This window comes from Acomys russatus, chromosome 16 (assembly GCF_903995435.1).
Source record: "Acomys russatus chromosome 16, mAcoRus1.1, whole genome shotgun sequence".
NCBI lineage: Eukaryota > Metazoa > Chordata > Mammalia > Rodentia > Muridae > Acomys > Acomys russatus.
The window spans coordinates 30,903,268-30,927,318 of NC_067152.1; the positions used below are offsets into that span (position 1 = coordinate 30,903,268).

General features: G+C 39.8%; 1 protein-coding gene across 1 annotated transcript in view; it reads left to right on the plus strand.

Annotated features, from left to right (window-relative positions):
* Positions 1-24,051, plus strand: part of Efcab13 (EF-hand calcium binding domain 13) — a 72,144-nt gene that overhangs the window by 32,797 nt on the left and 15,296 nt on the right. The window contains exons 10-19 of the mRNA XM_051159277.1: positions 2,026-2,097; positions 6,873-7,310; positions 9,751-9,888; positions 10,975-11,046; positions 13,905-14,048; positions 15,213-15,287; positions 17,572-17,715; positions 20,149-20,217; positions 20,595-20,738; positions 21,288-21,359. Of these exons, the coding sequence (XP_051015234.1) occupies positions 2,026-2,097; positions 6,873-7,310; positions 9,751-9,888; positions 10,975-11,046; positions 13,905-14,048; positions 15,213-15,287; positions 17,572-17,715; positions 20,149-20,217; positions 20,595-20,738; positions 21,288-21,359 (1,368 nt within the window). The remainder of the gene's footprint in view (positions 1-2,025; positions 2,098-6,872; positions 7,311-9,750; positions 9,889-10,974; positions 11,047-13,904; positions 14,049-15,212; positions 15,288-17,571; positions 17,716-20,148; positions 20,218-20,594; positions 20,739-21,287; positions 21,360-24,051) is intronic.

Genomic DNA, 24,051 nt, shown 5'->3' on the forward strand with positions numbered 1-24,051 from the left:
ACACAGGAACATCATCTGAATAGGCATGTTTGACGATGGAAGTTAAAACTGGGAAGTACCTAAACTGAGCAGAGAGGCAAGTTAAGTTATTTTCTCACTGAATGAGAAATAACAGAAATTTAGTACAGAATTATGGCTCAGTAGCATAAGAAGACTGATGGAAAAATGGATGGGTAGGGGTCCATACAACTTAAAACCGTAGTAGCATAATTATTTTGTGAGTTTCTCATTAATTATAAATAATTGGTAGAAGTTGGTTAAAGGAGAAAGGCTTATAGGTTCTGATAGAATATATGGTTGATGATATGAGGTCAAGACTCTGTGGGAGCTGGTTTTGGTGTCACATGCCTGTGACGCAGTACCTGGGAGGCAGAGCCATAAGGATTGCTGTGGTTTGAGGCCAGCATGCACTATACAGCGGGCTTCAGGTCAGCTTGGGCATGGCATCTTAGCTCAAAAGCGAAGCAAAGCAAAACAAAACAAAGCAAAAATAATATTTCATGAGTGGAAAAGTTGACTGAAGAAATAAAAACTTCTCAGGAATCTTTAGCATTTGGGCAGAGGAGGGGCGGGGTCTCAGCTGCTTGGCTTAAATATTAAGGTCAAGAATGACCTTAGGAAGCAAAGACGTGGACCGCTGCTTGCAGACCGACTCTGTAACTGCTCTTCTGTAGATGTTGTTGATTCAAAATCATTTTTTAAGTGATAGGAAGTAGATTTACGTCACATCGTAACTTCCTGTCATTTGTTCAAATGTAATTTGGTCAATTATTCCAATAATTATAAAAATTCTGTAGTTTGATTAAGCTTATTAAAAAAACCCACCTTAGGTTTTCCAGGGGTAGCAGGTCTTTGAATATTTTAGTTGACTCCTTGGTATTTATACTTAGAGCTTGTTATTACTTGTTTACTTTTTTATTAAAAATTAATTAGTTGTATATATATATATGTACTTGTGTGGAAAATGTGATAATTTTATAATGAACAAACTCTTTACGTCAAGATAATCAGCATTTCCATCTCCACGTTTGTTTGTATTGGGAACTTTCAAACTTTTAACTTTTTAGAATTTTTGATAGCGTGAGCTTCCCATTAAAAGTTGAGGAAAATAATTGAAGTACACATTCCCAAGTCTCGAGCTCAAACTCTAGAAACGGAGGTAAAGGAGTATGTGCTTCAGGTGCTATCTGTAGCAAGGTCTCACAGAAGTTTATAAGACGTTCATCAGACTGCTTAGCACAGACACCTGAAATGTGGCTGTTCCCCAGTGGTTGGCTCCCTGAGCCCACCTGAAATGTGGCTGTTCCCCAGTGGTTGGCCCCTGAGCCCACCTGAAATGTGGCTGTTCCCCAGTGGTTGGCCCCTGAGCCCACCTGAAATGTGGCTGTTCCCCAGTGGTTGGCCCCCTGAGCCCACCTGAAATGTGGCTATTCCCCAGTGGTTGGCCCCCTGAGCCCACCTGAAATGTGGCTATTCCCCAGTGGTTGGCCCCCTGAGTCCACCTGAAATGTGGCTGTTCCCCAGTGGTTGGCCCCCTGAGCCCAGCTGAAATGTGGCTGTTCCCCAGTGGTTGGCCCCCTGAGTCCACCTGAAATGTGGCTGTTCCCCAGTGGTTGGCCCCCTGAGTCCACCTGAAATGTGGCTATTCCCCAGTGGTTGGCCCCCTGAGCCCACCTGAAATGTGGCTGTTCCCCAGTGGTTGGCCCCCTGAGTCCACCTGAAATGTGGCTGTTCCCCAGTGGTTGGCCCCTGAGCCCAGCTGAAATGTGGCTGTTCCCCAGTGGTTGGCCCCCTGAGTCCACCTGAAATGTGGCTGTTCCCCAGTGGTTGGCCCCCTGAGTCCACCTGAAATGTGGCTGTTCCCCAGTGGTTGGCCCCCTGAGTCCACCTGAAATGTGGCTATTCCCCAGTGGTTGGCCCCTGAGCCCACCTGCACTCGCTCCTGAGTCCTAGTCACATACTCTTCAGGCTGGCAGCTGTGTTCAAGAGCAATTGGAGTAGCTTAAATCCCTCTTTCTGTTACAGGTAACCACACTGTGGACATTGGAGACATTATATTTGTGTTGGATGAACTGCAACGCCAGTATGAAGATGTTTGTAAGGGATTGCACATGGCTTTGCATTTTGTTTATAAGTAATCTTTATGTTAACTCCTAACCTACAGTTTTTAAAAACTCTTATAGTGGTTAGTGAACGCCTTTTCCTAACTTCCTAACCAAGGGGACCAAACCATAACATTCTTTCCTAAAACGGAATATATACCACAAGCATCTCCCTGACATTAATTCCCTACATATTCTCAACTATTCCTGATCTGTGTAGTTCCTCATTAAGAACATCCATTTTGATCTTTTAGTGAGTTTTATGTCACATCGTAAACTTCCTGTCATTTGTTCAAATGTAATTTGGTCAATTCCAATAATTATAAAAATTCTGTAGTTTGATTAAGCTTATTTAAAAAACCCACCTTAGGTTTTCCAGGGGTAGCAAGTCTTTGAATATTTTAGTTGACTCCTTGGTATTTATACTTAGAGCTTGTTACTACTTGTTCACTTTTTTATTAAAAATTAATTAGTTGCATATATATGTACTTGTGTGGAAAATGTGATAATTTTATAATGAACAAACTCTTTACGTCAAGATAATCAGCATTTCCATCTCCTCATTTGTTTGTATTGGGAACTTTCAAACTTCTAACTTTTTAGAATTTTTGATAGCGTGAGCTTCCTGTTATGTCCTTGGCATCACACTCTTCACACACATGTCCATCTTTCCAACATATTTATAACCATGTTAATGAATGTCTAATTCAGTATTAATGTTAGCAAACCTCTGAAAGTATGACTTATAGCTGTGTTAAATAGTACCTCATGGCTGCCTTCTTTCTGTATAACCTTAACCCCCTTCTTTGAATTAATAATTGTCACTTATTTATTTGCTTGCTTTTGTTTTTCGAGATAGGGTTTCTCTTGTAGTCCTGGCTGTCCTGGACTTGCTTTCTAGACCAGGCTGGCCTTGAACTCACAGAGATCCTCCTGCCTCTGTCTCCCCAAGTTCTGGGATTAAAGGCATGTGCCACTTTGCCAGCTGCTTGGTTTTTTGTTTGTTTGTTTTTCAAATATTTATTTATTTATTATTTACACAATATTCTGCCTGTATGTATGCCTACACGCCAGAATAGGGCACCAGAGCTCATTAAAGATGGTTATGAGCCACCATGTGGTTGCTGGGAATTGAACTCAGGACCTTTGGAAGAACAGCCAGTGCTCCTAACCTCTGAGCCATCTCTTCAGCACTGCTTGTTTTTTCTTAAAAAGCATTTTTACTACTGATTTGACCTCAAATGCTCTCAAGTGTCAAAAGTCATTCCTGTAAATGTGGGTGTGTCCAATATTTTGATAGCTTCATCTTATTGAAGAAAATTGTCTTTCGCTATCCCAATACATAGGTCTAACAGCTTGCATATAGGTGAACTAATGGATTCCGTCAGCCTTTGTATCTCCTGAACCATTTACACTCATGGCTTTCCTTTTACTTTTTTTCCTCAACTTTTCACTTTTCTATATCTGATTTTGTCTCTGTGTTTGATTAATGGACAAATGTTTAATTGTATTACTTGATTTTTTAAGTCATATATTTTATAAAATTAATTTTTTTAGATGAATATTTCCCAAAATAATCTTTTACAAATATTCATCATTATTATAAGTATTTAGACTATTATTTCCTAGTCTGTTTAGGAGCTTTGTAGTTTAATATAGTCCCATTTATCTATTTTTGATTTTAGTATCATATAAAAATAGTTGCCCATATTAATGTCTTAAAATATTTTCCTGTTTTCTTCAAGTAGAGTCATGGTTTCAGGTCTTATATTTATGTTTTTGATCTCTTGATTTTTATATGATGAACTTCCAGATTCACTGAATTATTTTATTAGTTCTAATGTGTTGTAGTGGAGTCTTAAAGGGCTTTCTGTTTGTAAGATCATGTCATCTGAGAACAGGGACAGTTTATGCCTGCCCTCTCCAATTTGGGTGCCTTGTTTCCTTTGTTTCCTGATTGTGGTGGCTAGGATTTCCAGTGCTATGCTGAAAAAGTGAGCCTTATCTTAAAGGAAACATTTTCTACCTTTTAATATCAAGTGAGAAGTTGGGTAGGGGCTTGTCACATGTGGCGTTTACTGTGTTGAAGCACATTCCTTCTGCACTTACCTTGGTGGAAGGTTTTATCATTAAGTGATGTTCAATTTTATCAAATGCCTTTTGTGGGTTTATCAAAATTACCACATTATTTTTTTTTTATCTTTTGTATTGCTTAAAGTTTTAAGTTACATTAGTGTATTATTGTGTCTCAGTGTGGATATGCAAATGTACGTGTGTGTGTGTGTGTGTGTGTGTGTGTGTGTGTGCACATGCGCGTGTGTGTGAGGACAGTTTGTAGATGTCAGTTTTCTCCAGCCACCATGTGGGTTCTTGGGATCAAACTCAAGTTGTCCAACTTGGTGGCAAGCACCTTCACGCACTGAGCAATCTTGCCAGGCCTCCATAATGCTTCTAATATATATTACATTTATAGGTTTCTCTGTGTTGAACTGTCTTTGTATTTCAGGGAAATGCCACTTGATCATGGCGATTGATCCTTTATCGATTCTGTTGAACACAGTTGCCAGTACTTGTTGACAAGTTTTATATCTGTGGGTCTGGTAACTTTTATTTCTTACAGTGTGTTCTTCTGGCTCTGGTGTCAGGGTGATCCCGACTTTACACGTTTAGTGGGGCTGGAGAGAGATTGCTCAGTAGTTGAGAATACATACTGCTCTTATGGAGGGTCCAAGTTTGGTTCCCAGCACCTATGTTGGGTGACTCAGAACTGCCTGTGAGTCCAGGTCTAGAAGATCCAACACTCTCTTCTGGACTCTGTGGGCACCTGTACTCTCCATATGCATGTAATTAATATTTACATGAAAATTAAAATGAATTTATAATTATTTCCTTTACTTTTTTGGGAAATGTATGAAAAGAAATATATTAGTTCTTTAATGGTTTTTGGTATCACTAATGATGCCACCACATCATGGGGTTTCCTTTGATGACACTTTTATTACTGATTGATCATTTTATTTTTTATTGGTCTACTTAAATGTTCTATCTTTTATGATTCAATTGGAAAAGTGTCTATGTTTTGTGATTTACCCATTATAGAGTATTCAAGTTGAAGTGTAATTTTCCATAGTAGCCACATGTGCTCATCTGTGTTTCTGTGGTATTAGTTATGTCTTCCCCCTAGTATTTTTATTTATTTGAGTCTTCTATGTTTTCTCAGTTTAGTTTTTAATTTAATTTTTTTGTGGTGTAGTTAAAAAATGAAATAAAAAGAGTGCTGTTGCATACACTTGTAATCCTTGTTCCAAAGAGGTGGAGATTCCTGGGGCTCACTGACAGTCAGCCGATTCTACTGGAAAACCCCAGGCCAGTGAGAGACACTAACACCTAGGTCAAGGTGTACGATACCTGAGGTTGTCCTCTGGCCTTCCCTTGTGCACGCGCACACACACACACACACACACACACACGCATGTGATCACATAGGCATTCCTCATAAAAGTGCATGTATATGCATGCACACACACAACCCTATAATAATGATATAACTGAGCTACATACCATCAATTATAGTATGAGACTAATCTGAACTTGTGCACTTTCACTGGAGTGTTACTTTTTCTTGTGTCTCTGTCACTACTTGGTTCTTTCAGATAAGGATTTCAAGAGCCTGGGTTGTGTAGCCAAATTTGACCTTGAACTCTGAGTTCTCTTACCTCTCCCACCCAAATGCTAGGGTTACAGGTCTGCACCACCATGCTTGTCATCTGTTGGTGTTTTTCATAAGAGAGAATTGGCAGTATTTTTTCTGTTTGTCTGCGAAAGTCTTTGTACTTCATGTTGAAGAGACAGCATTGTTGAGTAAAGTATCTTAGTTGAAGCTCTTTTCTATGGCACACCAAATGTATCCTGACATTTTTTTCTTGCCTATGAAGTATCAGCTGAAATATGATGTTTGCTTATTGAAGGCTCTTTATATATTGTTTGTTTTCTTTTGCTATTTAACAATCCTTTTGTATTTGCTGGTTGGCCCTTTGCCTACAATAGGTCTTGATGACGTCTTGTTTTGATTCAATCTTGTTGGAATCCTCAGACTTTGCTCTACTTGAATATATACGTCTTAAGATTTTTGAAAGCTTTTAAAAACACTATTTTAAAAATATGTTCTCTCTCCAATGACTCCTTGATCTTGCTTTTTAAAAATATATTTATTTGTTTGTAGTCTTGTGTTTTCATGCATAAGGTTTCCTTCTGATCCATCACATGGATTTTTATAAGTGAATTTGTGACTTAAGACATTGCATTAATATTTTCTAGAGCTATGACTTATGTATCAAATTATTTCCACCTACAAACACAGAATATTCATGAGAATAATTATTTGGATTTATCTTCGTTAACAAAAGCCCCCCTTCTGCAGGTCCTTCCAGCTCTGCACCCCCGAGGATGAGGGTCTTTCTAACTCTATTACCTTACCAACCAGTTGTCTTTCTAAATTGGGAAGTAGAGAATGACTCAGCACAGGAGAATATTTTAGTTTAACTTTAGATTTGACTGAATGCACTTAAATCTAATAAATTGTAAGGTTGTACTAGTTAATAGTTTGATTATTTACTCCCCAGCCCTTTGAACTTTGTCAAACTTTGTTTTATATATTGAAATAATTCATAATGTCTGACATGCCCTTTATGAGGACTTAGTTGATTTGTTTGAAATGTTGTACGAATCATACAAATAAATGAAATAGTGCAATCTCTCTCTCTTACTTAGCAATTATGGATGAAGCTACTTCAAGTAAAAGACCATCATATGCACCAGGATATCACCCACAACATAAGAAGAAAGTCAGTTCATATTCCAGATTGATTGAACCTTTCCCATCAAAAAAGCCAAGTGTAGCTCCCCTCCAGCACCACAGCAGAGACTCGGAGAAACACGAGGAGCCGGAACTTAAACGATCAAAACCTTCTTTACAAGCAAGAAGATCGTCAAGCAGGACTGACAGCGATTATGTGGGAATTCAGGAAGCAACGGTTCATGATTTGGAGTCTGAATCACCTACCTTGAAGAGTACTTCAAGCCTCAATAAGCTCCCCAGTAAAAGTGATACCTCTGGCGGCTCAAAACTTCAGAAGCTAACTGTGAGAAAGCAGCCCAGCACCCCAAAACTAGTTTCATCTAAGGAAAAAGCTGCAGTCAGCGCCTTAGGTCAGTACCACAGCCTGAGTCAGGACAGCTTCCTGAGTACTTTAGTCTCTGTAGACATGAACAGCATGAGCCGATCACTGACCACTTGGGTGTTGTTCCTGGATAGTTAGCCTTCCAGTTGTCAGCCTGTGTAACCACTGCTTTTGATATGCAGACTAGCGGATATAATTCTGTGACTTGGATGATAATTCCTGGGAGACGAGAGACGTGGGTCTTTGGAGCTTGCTGGCTACACAGCTTAGCCTAAACAAAGATACGCATGCCGGTTAAGGACTGTTTCAAAAGACACGGCAGATGCGAGCTGAGGAACAAGTCCGAGGGGCCACATTTGCACGCACACAGGTCCACATACAATCCCATAACACACACATTTACACACACACACACACACACACACATAAACAGAGAGAGAGAGAGAAAGAGAGAGAGAGAGAGAGAGAGAGAGAGAGAGAGAGGAGGACGAATGAGATAGAGGCAGAGAGAGACAGAGACAGACAGAGAGATGAGGGGAAAAAAGGTATATTTTTTTGGTAAGGCTTTTTGGTAATTTGAATATGTAAGAAATCTGAAAATTTTGTTTAGAGTCCCACAATTAAAATATGTGAAGACATTCCTGGTATGTCAGGTATTATTTCTTATGGATGAAAAACATATAAAAAAGAATGACTAATACTATACTTCTTAGGTATCTAAGGCTGTATGGTTCTCATCACAGATAATTAATGATTTCCTTTTTTGTTGTTCTACTTCCACCAAAGAAGCACCTTGTGTGGAACTTAGTGATGCACTTCCTAGGGTCTGCTGAAGTTAGTTTGTCATCTCTGCTCTCTTAAAAAAAAAAACCCTTTGAAAACACACTTAGCACTTAATGCCGTAGTTGAAACAAGGACTACTGAGAAATAAATGATTCATACGCTAACATGTAAACTCAAATAACTTAGTTGAAGAAAAGAATATGATGCATTATGGAAGACTAGGAATATTCATTCTGACTCCTCTACTACTGTGCTTCTGTTACTGTGTGTTTAATAAGACTGAGAGTGCTGGGTTTGTAGAATAAGCGTAGTAAGCATTTACTACTGTCAGTGGGCAGAAGAGCTGTCTACCTACCTAAACCAAATGATGTCACCCACCACTTCATACCATGTTCTGTATGTAAGGAAGAATGAAATTGTTCATTTGGCACAAATAGCCTCCCTAAAAATATCAGTAGTAACAGGGACTGTGACTAGTGACTACCTCCATGACTAAGTTAAAAAAACAAAACAAAACAACTAAGCCTTTTAAAAAAATTGACATTACATTCACAACGGTTATGAATGTAGTGAAAAACATTCCCAAATATTCTTCACCTGGTTTCCCTGTGCATTACTATCTTATATATCCATGGCATAATGATCTAAGCCAGGAACTTATAGTTGATACAGCTGGCTTCTGACCTTCAGACGTCATCAGTTGTTTCGGGGATGCCCTTTTTCTGATGACAAACCAGCCCAGGATTATACATGGCATTTAATGGCCAAGTGACCTTAATCTTTCATTCTAGGATGTTGTCTTAGTCTTTCATGATCTTTTAAAAATATTTATTTTTATTTTATATGCATTGGTGTTTTGCCTGCATGTATGTGTGAGGGTGTCCGATCTTGGAGTTACAGGCAGTTGTGAGCTGCCATGTGAGTGCTGGGAATTGAACACAGGTCCTTTGGAAGAGCAGTCAGTGCTCTTAACCTCTGAGCCATCTCTCCAGCCCCTCTTTCAAGATCTTGACACTAGATGTGCAGTGACTAGTTATTTTGTACAATATTCCTCCTTTGGATTTTGCCTTATATTTCTTTATGAATAAATTCAGGTTGCACATTTCCCCCGAATATCACAGAACTGATATTGACCATGTGCATATGCCTTTAGGATTTTATTGTGTGGAAGTGTGCATTCAGAGCATAGTGAGGTCAATTTATAGGAGGGAAAGAACTCTTAAAACTATTCTTGGAGTTTAAACAAAATACATTGATGTTTTGTTGTCTTGGGCTCCTGAACTATGTTATCAGAAACAAGCAACCCTGGCCACTGGAACAAGCTGCTTCTCTGCATAGGAGTTTGTAGAGTTTTAACAGTTTTGTGTTTGATCTAAATGAAAAAGCCTAACAGAAAAAGCAATCTTTCTGCCAGGTGGTAGTGAGGAGATGAAACCTGTTCTCTGATTATTCATGATATCAGGTACGGTTGGTTGTTCATGGTGGCGCATAGCTGTAACCCCATCATTCAGGAGGTCAGGGTTGGTGTACAAGGTCTAGGCTAGTCTGGCTGTGTAGAAGGTGTAAGTCAAGTCCAAGGTGCATAATGAGATTCTGTCTTGAAACATATAAAATAAAAACAATATGATTTTGATAACCATCATTGCTTTTGATACTTATAACCACTCCACATTCTGTGTGTTTAGAAAATGTCCATGACACTATCAATAAACTCCAAGGAAGTTACATTTCTCCAGAAGAACTTCAGTCTGCACTTCCCTCAGTAGGGGTTACTATATCGGAAAAAGACTTCCAGAAGGTCGTGCCCGAGGCCACTGAAACCGGTGAGAGCTGGCTAACTCTAAACTTTTCAGAAAGTTATTTTTTGTGGAGTAAAAATCTGGGGGGAATTTCTCTTACTGGGGAATGGAACAGAATGGGCCATTCTAAAGATTAAGAAAGAGCAGATTGGGGGTGGGGCAGAGGAGATGGCTCAGTGGATAAAAGCTCTTGCTGTTCAACTCTGAGACCCTGAGTTTGGATCCCTCCAGCTCCATAAAAGCTGGGGAGGCATGGGGTGTGTGGTCTTATGCCTCGATATTAGAGAATTGTTTTTTTTAAATCAGTAATTAAGAGTTATCTTCCATAGAATCTCATTTTGGGAGAGAAAAGAAAGAATATATTATTTTTTTTCCGGAAAGAATGACTTGGGAATAACATAATATTAAGAATGAAATTTCAGAATCTGGGCATCATTTCTTGTATGTGATAATCATTAAAAAAAAGCAGAGGCTGTGTCTTACTTATTTTTGTCTCCTTGATAACTAATATGGCTTATGGCACTAATATGCCCCAGTGCTTGTTAAGATTATATGTATGTATAATATATACATAATTATATATATCTAACCTATTTAACTATATATGTGTATATACATGCTCTATTTACATATATGTGAATGAATAACAATTAGTAAACAAAAAAGGTCATACATTTGAAGAAGACCAGGAAGGAGTACATGAGAAGGCCTGGGAGAAGGAAAGGGAGAAATGAAATTAAATTTTGATCTCATAAATATCAAAAAAGGGCCAGCTGTGGTGGTGCACACCTTTAATCCCAGCATTCGGGAGGCAGAGGGAGGTAGATTGTTGTGAGTTTGAAGCCAGCCTGGTTTACAAAGCGAGTCCAGGACAGCCAAGGCTACACAGAGAGACCCTGTCTCGAAAAACAAACAAACAAAAATCAAAAAGGGAAAATGATATGAGCTGACATATTTCAGAAAGACCCATGTCATGTCTTTATAGGAAGGTAAAATAGGATGGGAAATTCAGGATCAAGTCAGTTTTTTTCTCTTAATTTAATAAAAATGAAAATATACTTTTAATGTAAAATACATTATAATGTGTAATTTAAATTCTTTATTTTACAGAAAGTGGAATGGTGAATTTAGATGACTTTATTGTGGCAGTCTCCAAGGAACACAATTTTTCTGAATATGATGGTAGGTGGAAACTTTGATTTAAAAAACGACTTAGAGAAAAACAATTAGGTTGAAAAGAAGAAGATCGCATAGGCTGTAGTGAACTTGCTTTTGTGGGGCATGGCAGAGCATACCTTTCTTTTCCCACAGCTGGAAGGCTGAGGCAGGAGGATGGAAAATTCCAGGCTGAGTTACATAGCTTGTCTCCACACAAACAAAACAGCTAGAGCACAAAATGAAACAAAAATAAGCCAGAACAAAACGAAAAAGTGGACTTGCTTTGAGAGAGACACTCACAGCCACCGTGCTAGACACTGACTGCTGTGTGACTCTTGGTCAAGTCAGCAGCCAGCTTCAAAGAACTTGCTGTCTCAGGGCAACACAGCTGACTTGCTTGTCTCTTAGAGTTGTCCTCTCAATTTTATAAAGCCCAAGTGCTGAACAGAAGCCCAGTCATGCAAGCAGCAGCAAGGAGAGCGAATGGTTAATTAGTCTCATTGTTTAGGAGTTGATTTTCAACTGTTCACAAGGAGCTTGTTTGAATGTAGTGCTGATATGGTTTACTTTTGTTTTAGGACATTTTGTGAAGCACTAATTCGGTTGAAATGTTACAAATTTTATTAGCTCGTTGAGAGGCCCATACAATGTGTTTTGGTTATGTTCACCCTCTCCCACCAACTCCTCCCAGATCCACACAACTTCACTACTCACCGACTTTTGTGTCCCTTTAAAAAACACCTTCGAAAAAAAAAAATACCTTCAAGACCAATTCATGTTGGCCAGCTATTCTGGCACGTGTGGTCTTCCAGCGGAGCATGGCCAGTCTTTGATAGAACAGTGCTTCCTCCTTGCCACAGCACCAACATGTTAATAGCTGTGCGGCTAGGGGTGCGACTGTGTATCCAACTTCGACCTCTGCGCTGGGATTTGGCCTGGCTTGGGCTTGCACAGTTTTTATGCTGCTGTAACTGTTATGAGTTCCTATCTGCAGTGGCCCAGTTGTGTTCAGAAGACAGTGTTTCCTGTCGTCGACCATTGCCTCTGGCTCTCGCATACTTTTTCCATCGCTTCCACAGTGATCCCCGAGCCTCCGGAGGAGGCCACATGGTGTCTGTGTTCCATTTAGGGCTGAGCGTTCTGTGGTCACTTGTTCTCTGCGTCTTGGCCAGTTGGTCTCTGTGCTTGGTTGTCATCTAGCCAGCCTATTAACCTCTTTAAAATTTGTTCTCACTTGCCCCTCCTTCCATCCCTCCCAGAGTCACCCTTCCATACTCATCCAACTTTGTGTCCACTTTTTAAAAATACTCACCGAATATACTTGATACTGCCATATACCCTTGAATATGTGGCCTTCCACTGGAGCGTGCTCAACTGACTTTTTCTTTTTTTCCTGACACAATTTCTCTGTGTAGCCCTGGCTGTCCTAGAACTTGCTCTGTAGAGCAGGCTGGTCTTGAACTCAAACCTGCCTGCCTCTGCCTCCCAAGTGCTGGGATTGAAGGCATGCACCACCATGCCTGGCTGCTCAACCCACTCTTAAAGGAAATTGACCCTCGCTTTCTCAGCTTCTATCAATTCCCAGCTGTTCCGTAGCCGAGAGGTGCAGAGAATGAGAGACTTTGAGATGCTCAGCCCTAAATGGTGCATCTGTACCATATCACCTTTCCCCAAGCTTTAGGGGCAGGAACAGAAAGAATTTAAGAAGCAGAGGTGGCTTGTGATGACCAGGAATCCATGTTTTTGGGACACTGCAGAGCAACGGCACAAGTGAACTAACAGCAAGGAGACAGCAGACACAAGACATGTTCCAAGCACAAGCCAGACAAAATCCCAGCGCGGAGAAAGGAGGCAGGCATGGAAACCTGTGTAGTTTGCAAGAATTTCTCTTAAGAATGTTTTCAAAGCCTGGTATAGTGGCACACACCTTTAATGTCAGCACTCAGGAGGCAGAGGCAGGTGGATTGCTGTGAATTCAAGGCCAGCTTGGTCTATACAGTTAGTTCCAGGACACCTAGGGCTACATAGTGAGACTATGTCTCAAAAAAAAAAAAAAAAAGAAAAAGAAAAAGAAAAAGGAACACTTTTGTTGAAGCACAAATTTAGCAATTTATATTTAACAAAGGAAACTCTACCCAAATTAATATACTATAGATTCCAAGGAATAATAAAAGAGATGTGGAATAATTATTTCTAAGTAGTCATATTTATATTTACAGAAGATTAAATGAACTTACCGTGGACAAAACTATACATTCCCATAAAGCACTATCTCAATTATAATTAAAGATTGCTGCTTATGTCTCTGCTAGTATGAAAGGAACCATCATGGAATCTTTTTGAATTAAGTAGGACATCACTTTTACTACTGAAAATACATATAGAAGATTTTTTTGCATATATATATATATATATATATTATTAGTAGTGACGTCAATATGATTAAGTTGGCATATCATATTAGGAATGACACAACAAAGTAGAATATTTTTGACTGATTCTGAAGTTTGGGGGTTGGAGATATAGCTTAGTCAGTAGTGTTTGCCTCGCATGTGCATGGCCCTGGGTTCAATCCCCAGCATTTCATAAACCATGCATAGTGGTTGAAGATCAGGAGTCCAGGGTTATCCTGAGTTACAGATGGGGGTTTGATGCCAGCCTGGGCTATGTGAGACCCCATCCTCAAACAACAAAACCAGAACAAACAAACAAGAATCCCTTAAAGCATTCTGGTTATGCAGTTACTATGCAATGTGCCTAAAGTGATTTGTATTTTTGTTTAATATTGGACCTAACTTTCATCTTAATACATGTGTTTGTTTTTTGTTGTTGTTGTTTAATGTTGACTTAATTCTAATATGAGCAAATTGGTTTATTTTCAGCACTGAAAGATGCCATTAAAACCATTAATAAAATTCAGGATGAAAATGTTGCTTATGAGGATCTGGAAACTTGTCTTCAAAGTCTTGGAGTTTACCTTCCTAAGTCAGAACTAAAGAAGATCAAAGAATTAGCTAAACTTGATGGTAAATGATACATTTTCAAGGAAACTTCTCTCCATAATAATGACTTTATTGCATGGTCAGAAAGAGTATTAAGTTAGCAGGGAAAGTTCAAAAACACAGGGAAGTGCTGAAATTCTGTCATCTAGAAATAGCCAGCATCCGCAGTCTTTTCAGACACCTTTCCTGAGGTACAGCTGCAAAGGAAAAGAAGCAACATTTGGAACTTGCTGCCTGACAAGGTGGAAGTCAGGGCACAAGGCACTGAGAGGGGCAGAGGTGCCTGCTTTGCGTCAAAGCCCTCAGCTCACAGCAAAGGCTTACTGATTTGTGGGATCAGTGCTCATGTGACTGAGCAAGGACTTTCCTTAAGGGAGAGATAGAGGTGGGCTAGTCAAGCAAGTGGGTTCCACATGGAAGAATGGACTTCAAGGACACTGCATGAGAATTTATTCTAACATTCTATCTTGTATAAATTTATTATATTCATAATAAAAAAGAGCAGGGAAATATAATTTGTGTAACACTTGTATAGAGAACATATGCCTTTGCTTGGGTAGTGAGGATGGTTGGGATGGGAACATGGTCTCTGTTGATAGGTCCAGAGATGGAAACCTGTCAGTTCTCCCATGCAACACTGCTTAGCTTTGGGAACGAGCTGAGATCTGGGAAGGCTGAAGGTGCTCTGGCCATAGACTAATTTATTTGTCTAAAGAAATGCCAAATTCAGGCTTCTATGAGCCAATTCTAATATTTTTATGAATTACCAAAGTCCAAGATTAACCAAAACACCTCTAGAACATGTATGTGGAGGTATGCATGTGTGGACTTACTTTCCTTGAAAAGAATTATAATTTTAATAGTGTATGTGAAAGTGGCACAGGCAAAGCGAAACCGATAAAGGAACCAACATAAGGAACTCCTAAATATGTCCACGAGCACACACAGACACAGTGGGATGGGAGGTAACATAAACTTAAAGTTAAAATACTGTGTACTATTTTGAACAACTTTCTTTTAAGTGTTTCATTTCTGACTCTAAATTGAGTTGCTTTTTCTCTCTCTAGACGTATATATTAGTGATTAGTATTCTATGAATGGATCCAATTATATCTTCACATAATTTGGTATTTGACATAATAATTTACTATGTGAAGATATTAAAGAAAACATTTCTTTTCCCTTTAGAAACAAAGAACGTGAATTTTAAAGAATTTATTGATACCATGATGAAGAACACGGAATCCTTCTCTAAAAATTTATGTATGTATGAATGCTGCTGATGCCTGTGTTTCTTGTGAGCCAAATGGTCTGAAAGATTTTAGGTGATAACAGACCATTATAAGATGCTAAAAGAACTAGTCATCTCGGCAGGTCATCGGGCAACAAATGCCTAACTTTGTGCTCCTAACTTTGGCCTCAATCTTTTCCTGACTGAGTCTTAATTCTAGAATGACTTCTACATGCAGGTGAACGGAGCACTATGATAGTCTTCCTTTGACCTTCACACTTACTATAGACAGAACCATGTGTGTCACATGAGTTGGTGGTGGTGGCGGTGGTGCGGTTGAAAATGTCTTCTTAGCCTGAGAAAGTGATGCTGTTTGGAATCTGAAAACTTCAGAGGTTTTGGTTTCAGCTGTTTTATCAGCATTTCCTTCAATCTTCTAACCTATTTAAATAACATTCAAGAATCACTAATGTGTATGTTAAGCTGTCGGTAAACTAACATGAGCTGGTATTTGGCGCTGTGAAACTTAATATAGAGAAAAGTAAGGTTAGAATAATCTATTTAACAATATTTAATTATATAGATATCCATATATGGATATATATGTTTGTATAATGTGCACACAAGCATGGTTCACTGTAGAGTCCGGAAGCAGACTTCGGGTCCCTTCTGAAACAACTGTTTAAGATCCCTGTCCTGCCCTCTCCAGCCCTGTCCCAGCTCCCAGCCAGCTCAGGGATAGCTACTGGCTTTGCCATTGTGTGGACAATAGATTACCTCAGTTTTGATCTTGTTAAAGTATTTCCCAGTGTTTCCCGAGTTTTTCTCTTCACATATAAAATTTCAATTTACTGGGAATTGTTTTTATAATAAGTGAGGTCAGGGTCCAACTAAACGTATTTCTCGTAAGGATGGTGAACTGCATGCCACCCTGATGCTAAATCTTGGTTTAACATCATGCGAATGAATGTCTGACATTCACAGGTGGTAAACTTGGGCTTTACATTATCAGGAAAAACTTCCCTGGTCTAGTTCTAAAGTAGAGTTTAAGCTTAAAAAAAAAAAAAAAAAAAAACCCGAAAAAAAGCAGCCAGTTTATCAGTGCTTCCTGTTTGGTCTTGTTCACTGGCTGCTACTGTGGCAGTTGATTTTTAAATATCTGGGACCCCAGACTCTATTCTGTGTCCCATCCTATAAGGTTCTCTCAGAGTAATCTTACTGCTTTAAACGGTCCCCATACCCATTGACTCCCGGCTTCTCTCCGACTCCTCTCCGGTAGACTTCTTCTTCCTGTGGGAGCCTGTGTGCATGCCACTATCCGTTTCTCAGGACTCAGTGGCCCAAACTCTTTATCCTTCTATTTAATTCTTTATTCAACACATTTTCATTCTCAAAATATTATCTTGATTTGTCCCCTTCTCGTATTTTCATTACTGTTACCCTTGTCACAGCAGCCAGTATTTTTGTCACTGAACCACTGAAGACACTTCCTGTATGATCTTCCTGAGAGTCCATTCTATATATTGTAGCAGGGTAGTCTTTCTATAATATGCAAGAAGATAATTTCACACTCCTGTTTAAAACACTCCAAGGATTTTTTGTTTTTCAATTGTGCTAAAAAGAAAACTTTCAATATAGGAGGAAAGAGCCAGGGAAGAATTTTGGGAAAGACATGGAGTGAAAACTTTGCTTCATGGTTTTGAAAAATTGGCAACGTGGGGCAGGAAAGATGGCTCAGCTGTTATAAGGATGCTTGGTACTTTTGCAGAGGACCCAAGTTGAGTTCCCAGCCACCCACACTGGATACCTCACAACCACCCTCCACTGCAGCTCCAGGGAACCGTCACATCCTCTCCTGCATTCTGTGGGTACCTTCCCACAAACTTACAAACATGTAGACATAATTACAACTAAGATTTTTAACATTTTTTGAAATGTTTGGGAACTCAGACTTTTATAAATCTAAAGTTCAAGGAAAATAATTAAGGTGCTAAAGACTGTCCTCAGGCCCCTGAGCATGCTGGGAAGCTGCTCCATGGATCAACACCCCCAGTTAGAAAGTTATTTTTTGGTGGTTACCTAGCATGAGGAAGTTCCATATTCTTGAAATAGTTCAGTAACTTCTAAGACATATTATAACAGGCTAAGTAGTTTATTGTCTTGAGCCTTGAAATTTGGGTATTCATTTGTGCTGTACTTGATGTCTGTCTTAACCCCCAAGCCCTAACTGTTAACAATTTCAAATACGCTTAGTTGTGTTGATGTCTTGGATAAATATGTTATAAACCTTGTCTTTGTCTTTTCACCATGGTGCAGTGTTGCCAGAAACTATTGAGCTGCTGAACAATCTCAGCAAGGACCAGATGGATATTTCTTCTCTATGGGACAGGCTGTCCAGTCAGAATAGTCATCTAAAAAAGGACGAATTCTTAGATGCAGTGAACTTAACAACAGTTGATGGTGGGTACTTCAAATACCAAATTAAGAGGTATCCAAGGATAAAACTTTGGCGTCTATTTTCAGTGCTAATCAGCCGAATAGATATAAAGTGGGATCTCACTGTGAGTTCCAACCTGTGTCTTTCTCATGCTTAGAGTATTTTTTTTTTTTTTTAACGCATCTGTGAGCTACCTGTGTATTTGCTAGGGGGAAATATCTATTCGGGACTTTTCCCCATTCAACACATGTTTTCTTGCTATTAAGTATCTTAAGTGCATTATATATTTTAGATAGTAGACTTCTTATCCAATGTATGATTTGAAATTTTTCTCTCAATCATGGATGAGTGGTTGCTAGCTCCCTGTCTCTGAGTGTGGTGTGTCTGTGTGTCTGTCTGTCTCTTGCTCACTCTGGCTATCATTGTTCCGACAACTCCCCCTTTTTAGTGCAGTCTTATTTGTCTACTTTTTCTTGGGTTGACTGTGCTTTTTGGGTCATATCCGAGACCCTTCTTCCTAGACTAGATGTCATGGGAGCATTTCTTCTGTTGTTTCCCCAGTGGTTTTTATAGATTCACGACTGTGGAGACATCTCTAGAACCTTCATGGCCAGCAGAGTGACAGTCTGCAGGAGGCAGGAACATGCTTAGCTCAGCATGGCCCAATAGCCAGTATTGTTTTAGGTTTTGGGAGTCTGACCCCCAAGTGGTTTTATTCTAGGCATTTTAAAGCACAGTACAATTTGGGGAAAACTTTTCAGGTGATAATTAGCTCGATCCTGTGTGCACAACAAGGCAGACACAAATCTCCTTAAGGAAGAAAGTAAGCAAAATACAGATCAGACAGGACTAAATCAATACTGTTTGCGAAGTCCATAAAGATAGGCTCTATAGGTTGACTGAGGAAAACAAGTTTACCGTTAGGGTCTAGGAGAGAGTTCAGTGGCAGGAAAGTGTCTAGCCACACTGATAGTGCGAAGGTTATTAGGCTAGAAAGCATCGCTGCTCCAGCATTCTGGGTGGATAACAGGTATTGCATTGCTTCCCCTGAGGGAACAGCCCTGTGAGCTAACATTCCAGGCTCCCTAGTGCTTATCTGCGAGCACAAGGACCTCTGTGCCTCCTACAGAGTCAGATCTCAGTGAGGTGGCGTGTCTAACAGTTGGAATGATAATACATGGACTTAGGAACTATGAAGAAGTTTATATTGTTTGGCTGTTGTACATAAATCATCCATATCTATTTTTATTTTAATACTTTCAAGTTGTATAGTATGTTACCAGTGAGAACAGACTGAGAGATTGGGAAATTTGAGATCTATTTGAGGCAGGGTGTGTCATAGCCTGTGCATGTCATCCCAGCATATTTGAATGGCTGAAGTAAGAAGATTAAAAAGGCCAGCCTGGGCTATATAGTGAGTTCAAGCCAGCATGTACTACTTAGCAAGACCCTGTCTTTTTTTTTATAAGATTTATTTATTTATTATATGTACAGTGTTCTGCCTGCATGTATGCCTGCACCCCAGAAGGCGGCATGAGATCACATATAGATGGTTGTGAGCCACCACGTGGTTGCTGGGAATTGAACTCAGGACCTCTGAAAGAGCAGTCAGTGCTCTTAACTGCTGAGCCATCTCTCTAGCTCCATAAGACCCTGTCTTAAAAAAACAAAAAACAAAAAATCAAAAAAATCGAAACCAAAAAACCTCCCCAAATATCTGTTCAAATTTTATGGTAACATTTTATTATTATATTAGCCAAAATAGCTGACAGACTTAGTGGCAAAGTCTTTGTCGTTAGGTAGGATTCTGGGTATTTCTATAAGAAACAGGAAAAAGTACTGCAGTATAGGAATGTGATTCTATTATGGAGTTCCTAGGAAGTCAAACGCTAGCTTAAAACATATGCAGGATAAAAGGCAAGACGTCATATTTGTAGCTTGCCCTGCATGGGGATGCACCTTGCTGGTGGCCATGCTTTGTTCTAGCTTACAACGTCTGAAGCTCTGGACGAAGCTTCCCTGATGGCAGTTAGGAAACAAAGTTGTTTCTGTCTCCATGTTTGTCTCTTGACATGTAATCTGGTGGTTGTCTGCTCTTGTCCAAATAAAGAGGTGTCAGAGATTGTCAGATTTTATGGTCAAAGAGCCTTTCAGTTTGCCACAGGATTTTCTTCCTCAGGCAAAGCCTAAACTAAGGTTGAGATCTATCTCTCATTTTTATTTAGGACTCTAGCTACATTTTACAGGATTATGGATTGCATGGTTTCTCTTAATTGATGGAAGTTGAGACCTCATTTTAAATTCTATAGTCTTTTCACTCATTCCATAAATCAACCTGTTACTAAACACTGTGACTCTTCAGCATATACCAAATGATTCCATTTTTATAGATTGCTTCATTGGCTCTGACTTTCGCTTAGTGCGGGGAATCTACTAACATGTTTTTCTCATAAAAGGTGACAAAGTACAACTTGAAGAATTTTCAAGAGTGGTAAAGGATATGCACGATGCCTTAAGGCTAAAAGGTAAATATGGTCCTAAGTGGGGTGGGGTGATGACTCCGAGGCCACCATGCTGCCAGGCAAGCCTGAGACTCTCAGCCTGGATCCTTAGAGCCCATATAAATGCCAGGTAGGTATGGCAGCTGCCCGTAACGCTAACTCTTAGAAGGCAGAAACCTGGGACACTCAGGGCAGGCTGCCTAGGTGGACTCTTGATTTCAGTGGAGATTCTGCCTCAGTGAATGCAGTAAACACTACCATCACCTGCTGAACTGTCTTGAGACCCTGAACCCAGAACCTAATAGTCAACCACGAATCACACAGACAAAAGCTTTGTTAGTCTGTTTTTGAAACCTGAGATCAGTTCAGTGATCAAATATCTTCTTCTTATCTATTTCTAGAGCTGCAGAATATCGCGTCAGCCCTCAATTCCCTCGGTGGTGAGAAGATAGCCAGGAAGCAGTTGGAGGATTTCCTGCAGAATCTTGGGATTACATTATTTAAAGACGAAGTGGAGAAAATCCTTCAGTCAGACATTGTTTCTGGTGAGCATTTGGACTGTTCTTGGGCTTTAGGAAGTTTCTTGGTTTGCTTTGTTATTTTGTCTTTTTGTCTTTTTTTTGTGTGTGTGTGTTCATGTCTAGAGATGTTTGGTTATGTTTCTGAAAATATTATCTTTAAAAAGGAGCTTTCCCTTTAAAGATCTCTTTTGCTGTTTAAAGAATACGTTTAAGAAACAAGCCCGGGGTTTTGGGGAGCGTACTTGTTAAAATCCTTCTGCTCACAGGCACTGTGGTTCTTTCAGTGAGGAATGGCTTGAGAACTCAAACCGAATAGAAATGCTGCTTTGCCACTTTGGGCCAAGTGAAGTTGCACGCCTCTCTTTGTACTTTCACTACATTTCAGGCCACATTGGGACAGTGTCTGCAGCCTTGTAGGGCTGTGGTAAGAAATAAAGATTGGCAATGAGTCCAAAAGTACCTTGTAAATAAAGTGTTTAAAAATTTATTTTTAAAAACATTTATCTTGATATTAGTTTTTGTAAATTACCTTGTCTAGGAATTCTTATTTTTCACTTTTTTTTTTCCTTGTAGAAGATAACATGGTGAATGTTAAAGACTGTATAGAAGCATTGAGAGACACTTCAAAATTTTCAAACTTCACTGGTAAGAGCTTTATGGTAAAACTGTTACAAAGGCAACACTCAGGGTCTCTCTGAGGCCATTTGGTCAAGCACTGTATTTAATGTTTAGTCTCTCCAATATTTGCTATGGTTTTCCCCCCTCTAAAACTCCTGCCAAATGTGTGCGAAGAGGGAAAAAGCTCACCTGAGTGTGGTGGTTCAAGGTGGGTGGGGTCTTGGGAGCTGATTCAGATTGATATGGTCATCCAGGTGGAGTTCTCAGGATTGACTCCTGGGGGCTCACACAACTCCACTGGTTGGACCCCCATCTCTTCCTCAGCCCACGTAGTTTTCTAAATATTTCCAGTTGTGCCTTGGTTTCCCCATTGATCTAAGAGTTGCTTAGGCGGTAGGCTACGGTGTTGCAGCTTTACTGCTGCCCCGTGCTTGGTACTTCTAGTTTTCATTTATTGATTTAGAGAATGAGGTCTGCAGTAAAGGACCTAACAGTCCCTTTGTCCATTAAAAGCCAAGTTTTGAAAACTCTTATATATTGGTCTAAAAATCTAAATCAAAGTACTTGCAGGAATACGGTAATGACTAGAGAAAAAACAATCTACTAAACATAGTTACTTTTATGTGAAATTTTAATTATTTATTATCTCTTTCACTCAATGAATTATTAGGGAAGCCTTTATAGATGTCTATTTTAGATGTAGAGCTCTTTCTCTCTCTGTTTTAATGTCAGTCTGTCTCTTTCCTCTTAACTACAGGAGATTATTGGCTGTAGGCTTCCGAGACCAAATGCTTCCTAAGCATGAATCAATTAGAATGTGACAGGTGAAGTTAGCTGGCAGGAGCAAGGCATGTAGGGAAGGAAGGCAGAAAGAGAAGATCTTGGGTTCAGAGGATGCTTGGAGGATGAAAGGAACTTTTAACAGAAAAAAGAAATATATCTTTCCATACAAATCCTAGGCTTTACCAGATAGTTTAAAACATAAACAAGGATTGCAAGTGTAAGCCCAGTCTGAACTACATGGTGAGACTGAAACAAAACAAAACAAAATAAAACTGGGAGGTTAGTTTACCTACAGTGATCGAAGGGTGCAGGTAGCAGACGGTCGGCATGACGAAGATGATCAGAGCGGAGAGACACTGCCCTTCTCATGTGGCCCCGTGTGCTCGGTGAATGCCATACTGGCAAGTGCAGAGCTCAAAGAGGTTATCGATCTTCTCACTGTGCTCAAAAGTTTAGCTCCAGAGACTGAATGACGTGTTGAATTCATGTATGGCACGTGTTCTGTACCGTAGCGCTGAAAGACGTCATCAATATGCTGGACTCCATGAAAGGAAGCTATCAGTCTGATAAAGACAGATATCTGGAGGGGCTGGAAAATGAAGAAGGTGAGTTGACTAAGCTGACAGCCAGCGGCTCGTAATTACCATTTATTTTACATCTTGTAAGTTAGAGGTGTTTATCCATGGGTTTTAGTTCTAATGGTTAACATTATTGCTTTTCTAATTTTCCCTAAAGATAAATTTTAATTGTGTGTATATGTATGGATGTGTGTACTGGAGTGCAAATGTTGGAGGAGATCAGTAGCATTGGATCCCCTTGGAATAGTAGTTTAATATTTTAATAGTTCTAATAGTTAAAAACAATAACTGTTTTGGGGGTGTTCGCTATGCCCCTTGCTCCTAAATATCTATTTTGGTTTTCTACCCCCACTTCAGACTGTTTGGTTTCCAAATAAAAGACACAGAGACCTTTTAGATTTATAATAAGCCTTAAGGCAGGAGAGCTGGGCAGTGTAAACCCACTAAGCTGTTTTGCTATTCCCCGACTACATACTCACAGTTACTGGCCGTAATTGTTCCTGCCTGGGCTGCTCCTGCTCCATCAGGCCAGCCCTCATGGCCACGTGCTCATGGCCACGTGCTCATAGCCACGTGCTCATGGCCACGTGCTTATAGCCACGTGCTCATGGCCACGTGCTCATAGCCACGTGCTCATGGCCACACTGCCCCACGGCGACTTCCTTCTCTAGCTTCTCCTGCTACCTCTCCTGTCTCTTAGTCCTCATCTGACCTCAAGCCTAGGAATCTATGCTCCACCTACTTTTCTTCTGCCCAGTTACAGGCTTCTCACTATTTTTCTTAACCAACTTTAACTTGGGAAGCAAGATTTACACAACATTGCTTGGTGCGTGTGAGAATGTGCTCGTCTGGACTGAAACCAGATCTTAGGGGTCGGGGCGCAGTATTTAGCGTTTGAGTACATAGCACCAGACCAACTTCCAGCAATCTCCTGCAAGAGCATCAGCGCCATCTCATTTTCTAAATATTTATTCAAGGATTTCAAGCTATTTTACCAGACACCGGTTAATTTTTAATGTTTAATTCCTAAATAATGGCATGAAAACATTGGAACACTATTTAGTATAGATTAGATTTTGGACTATACATTCACAGAGACTAAAAATTTTTTAAAGATATATTCATTTTTATTTTACATACGTATGTATGTGTGTGCCCCTAAGGGGCACCAACCCACTCTGGCACCTCAAGTCACAGCAGGACTAAGCACATCTTTCCTCACCGAGGCCAGACAAGGCAGCTTTCAATGGAATTTTAGCAAAAAAAAGTATAGTTAAAAATTTCCCAATAGATGGCTAGTGACATTGCTCAGTGGGTAGAGACATTTAACCACCACAGGCTTTGCCTCACCCTACCAC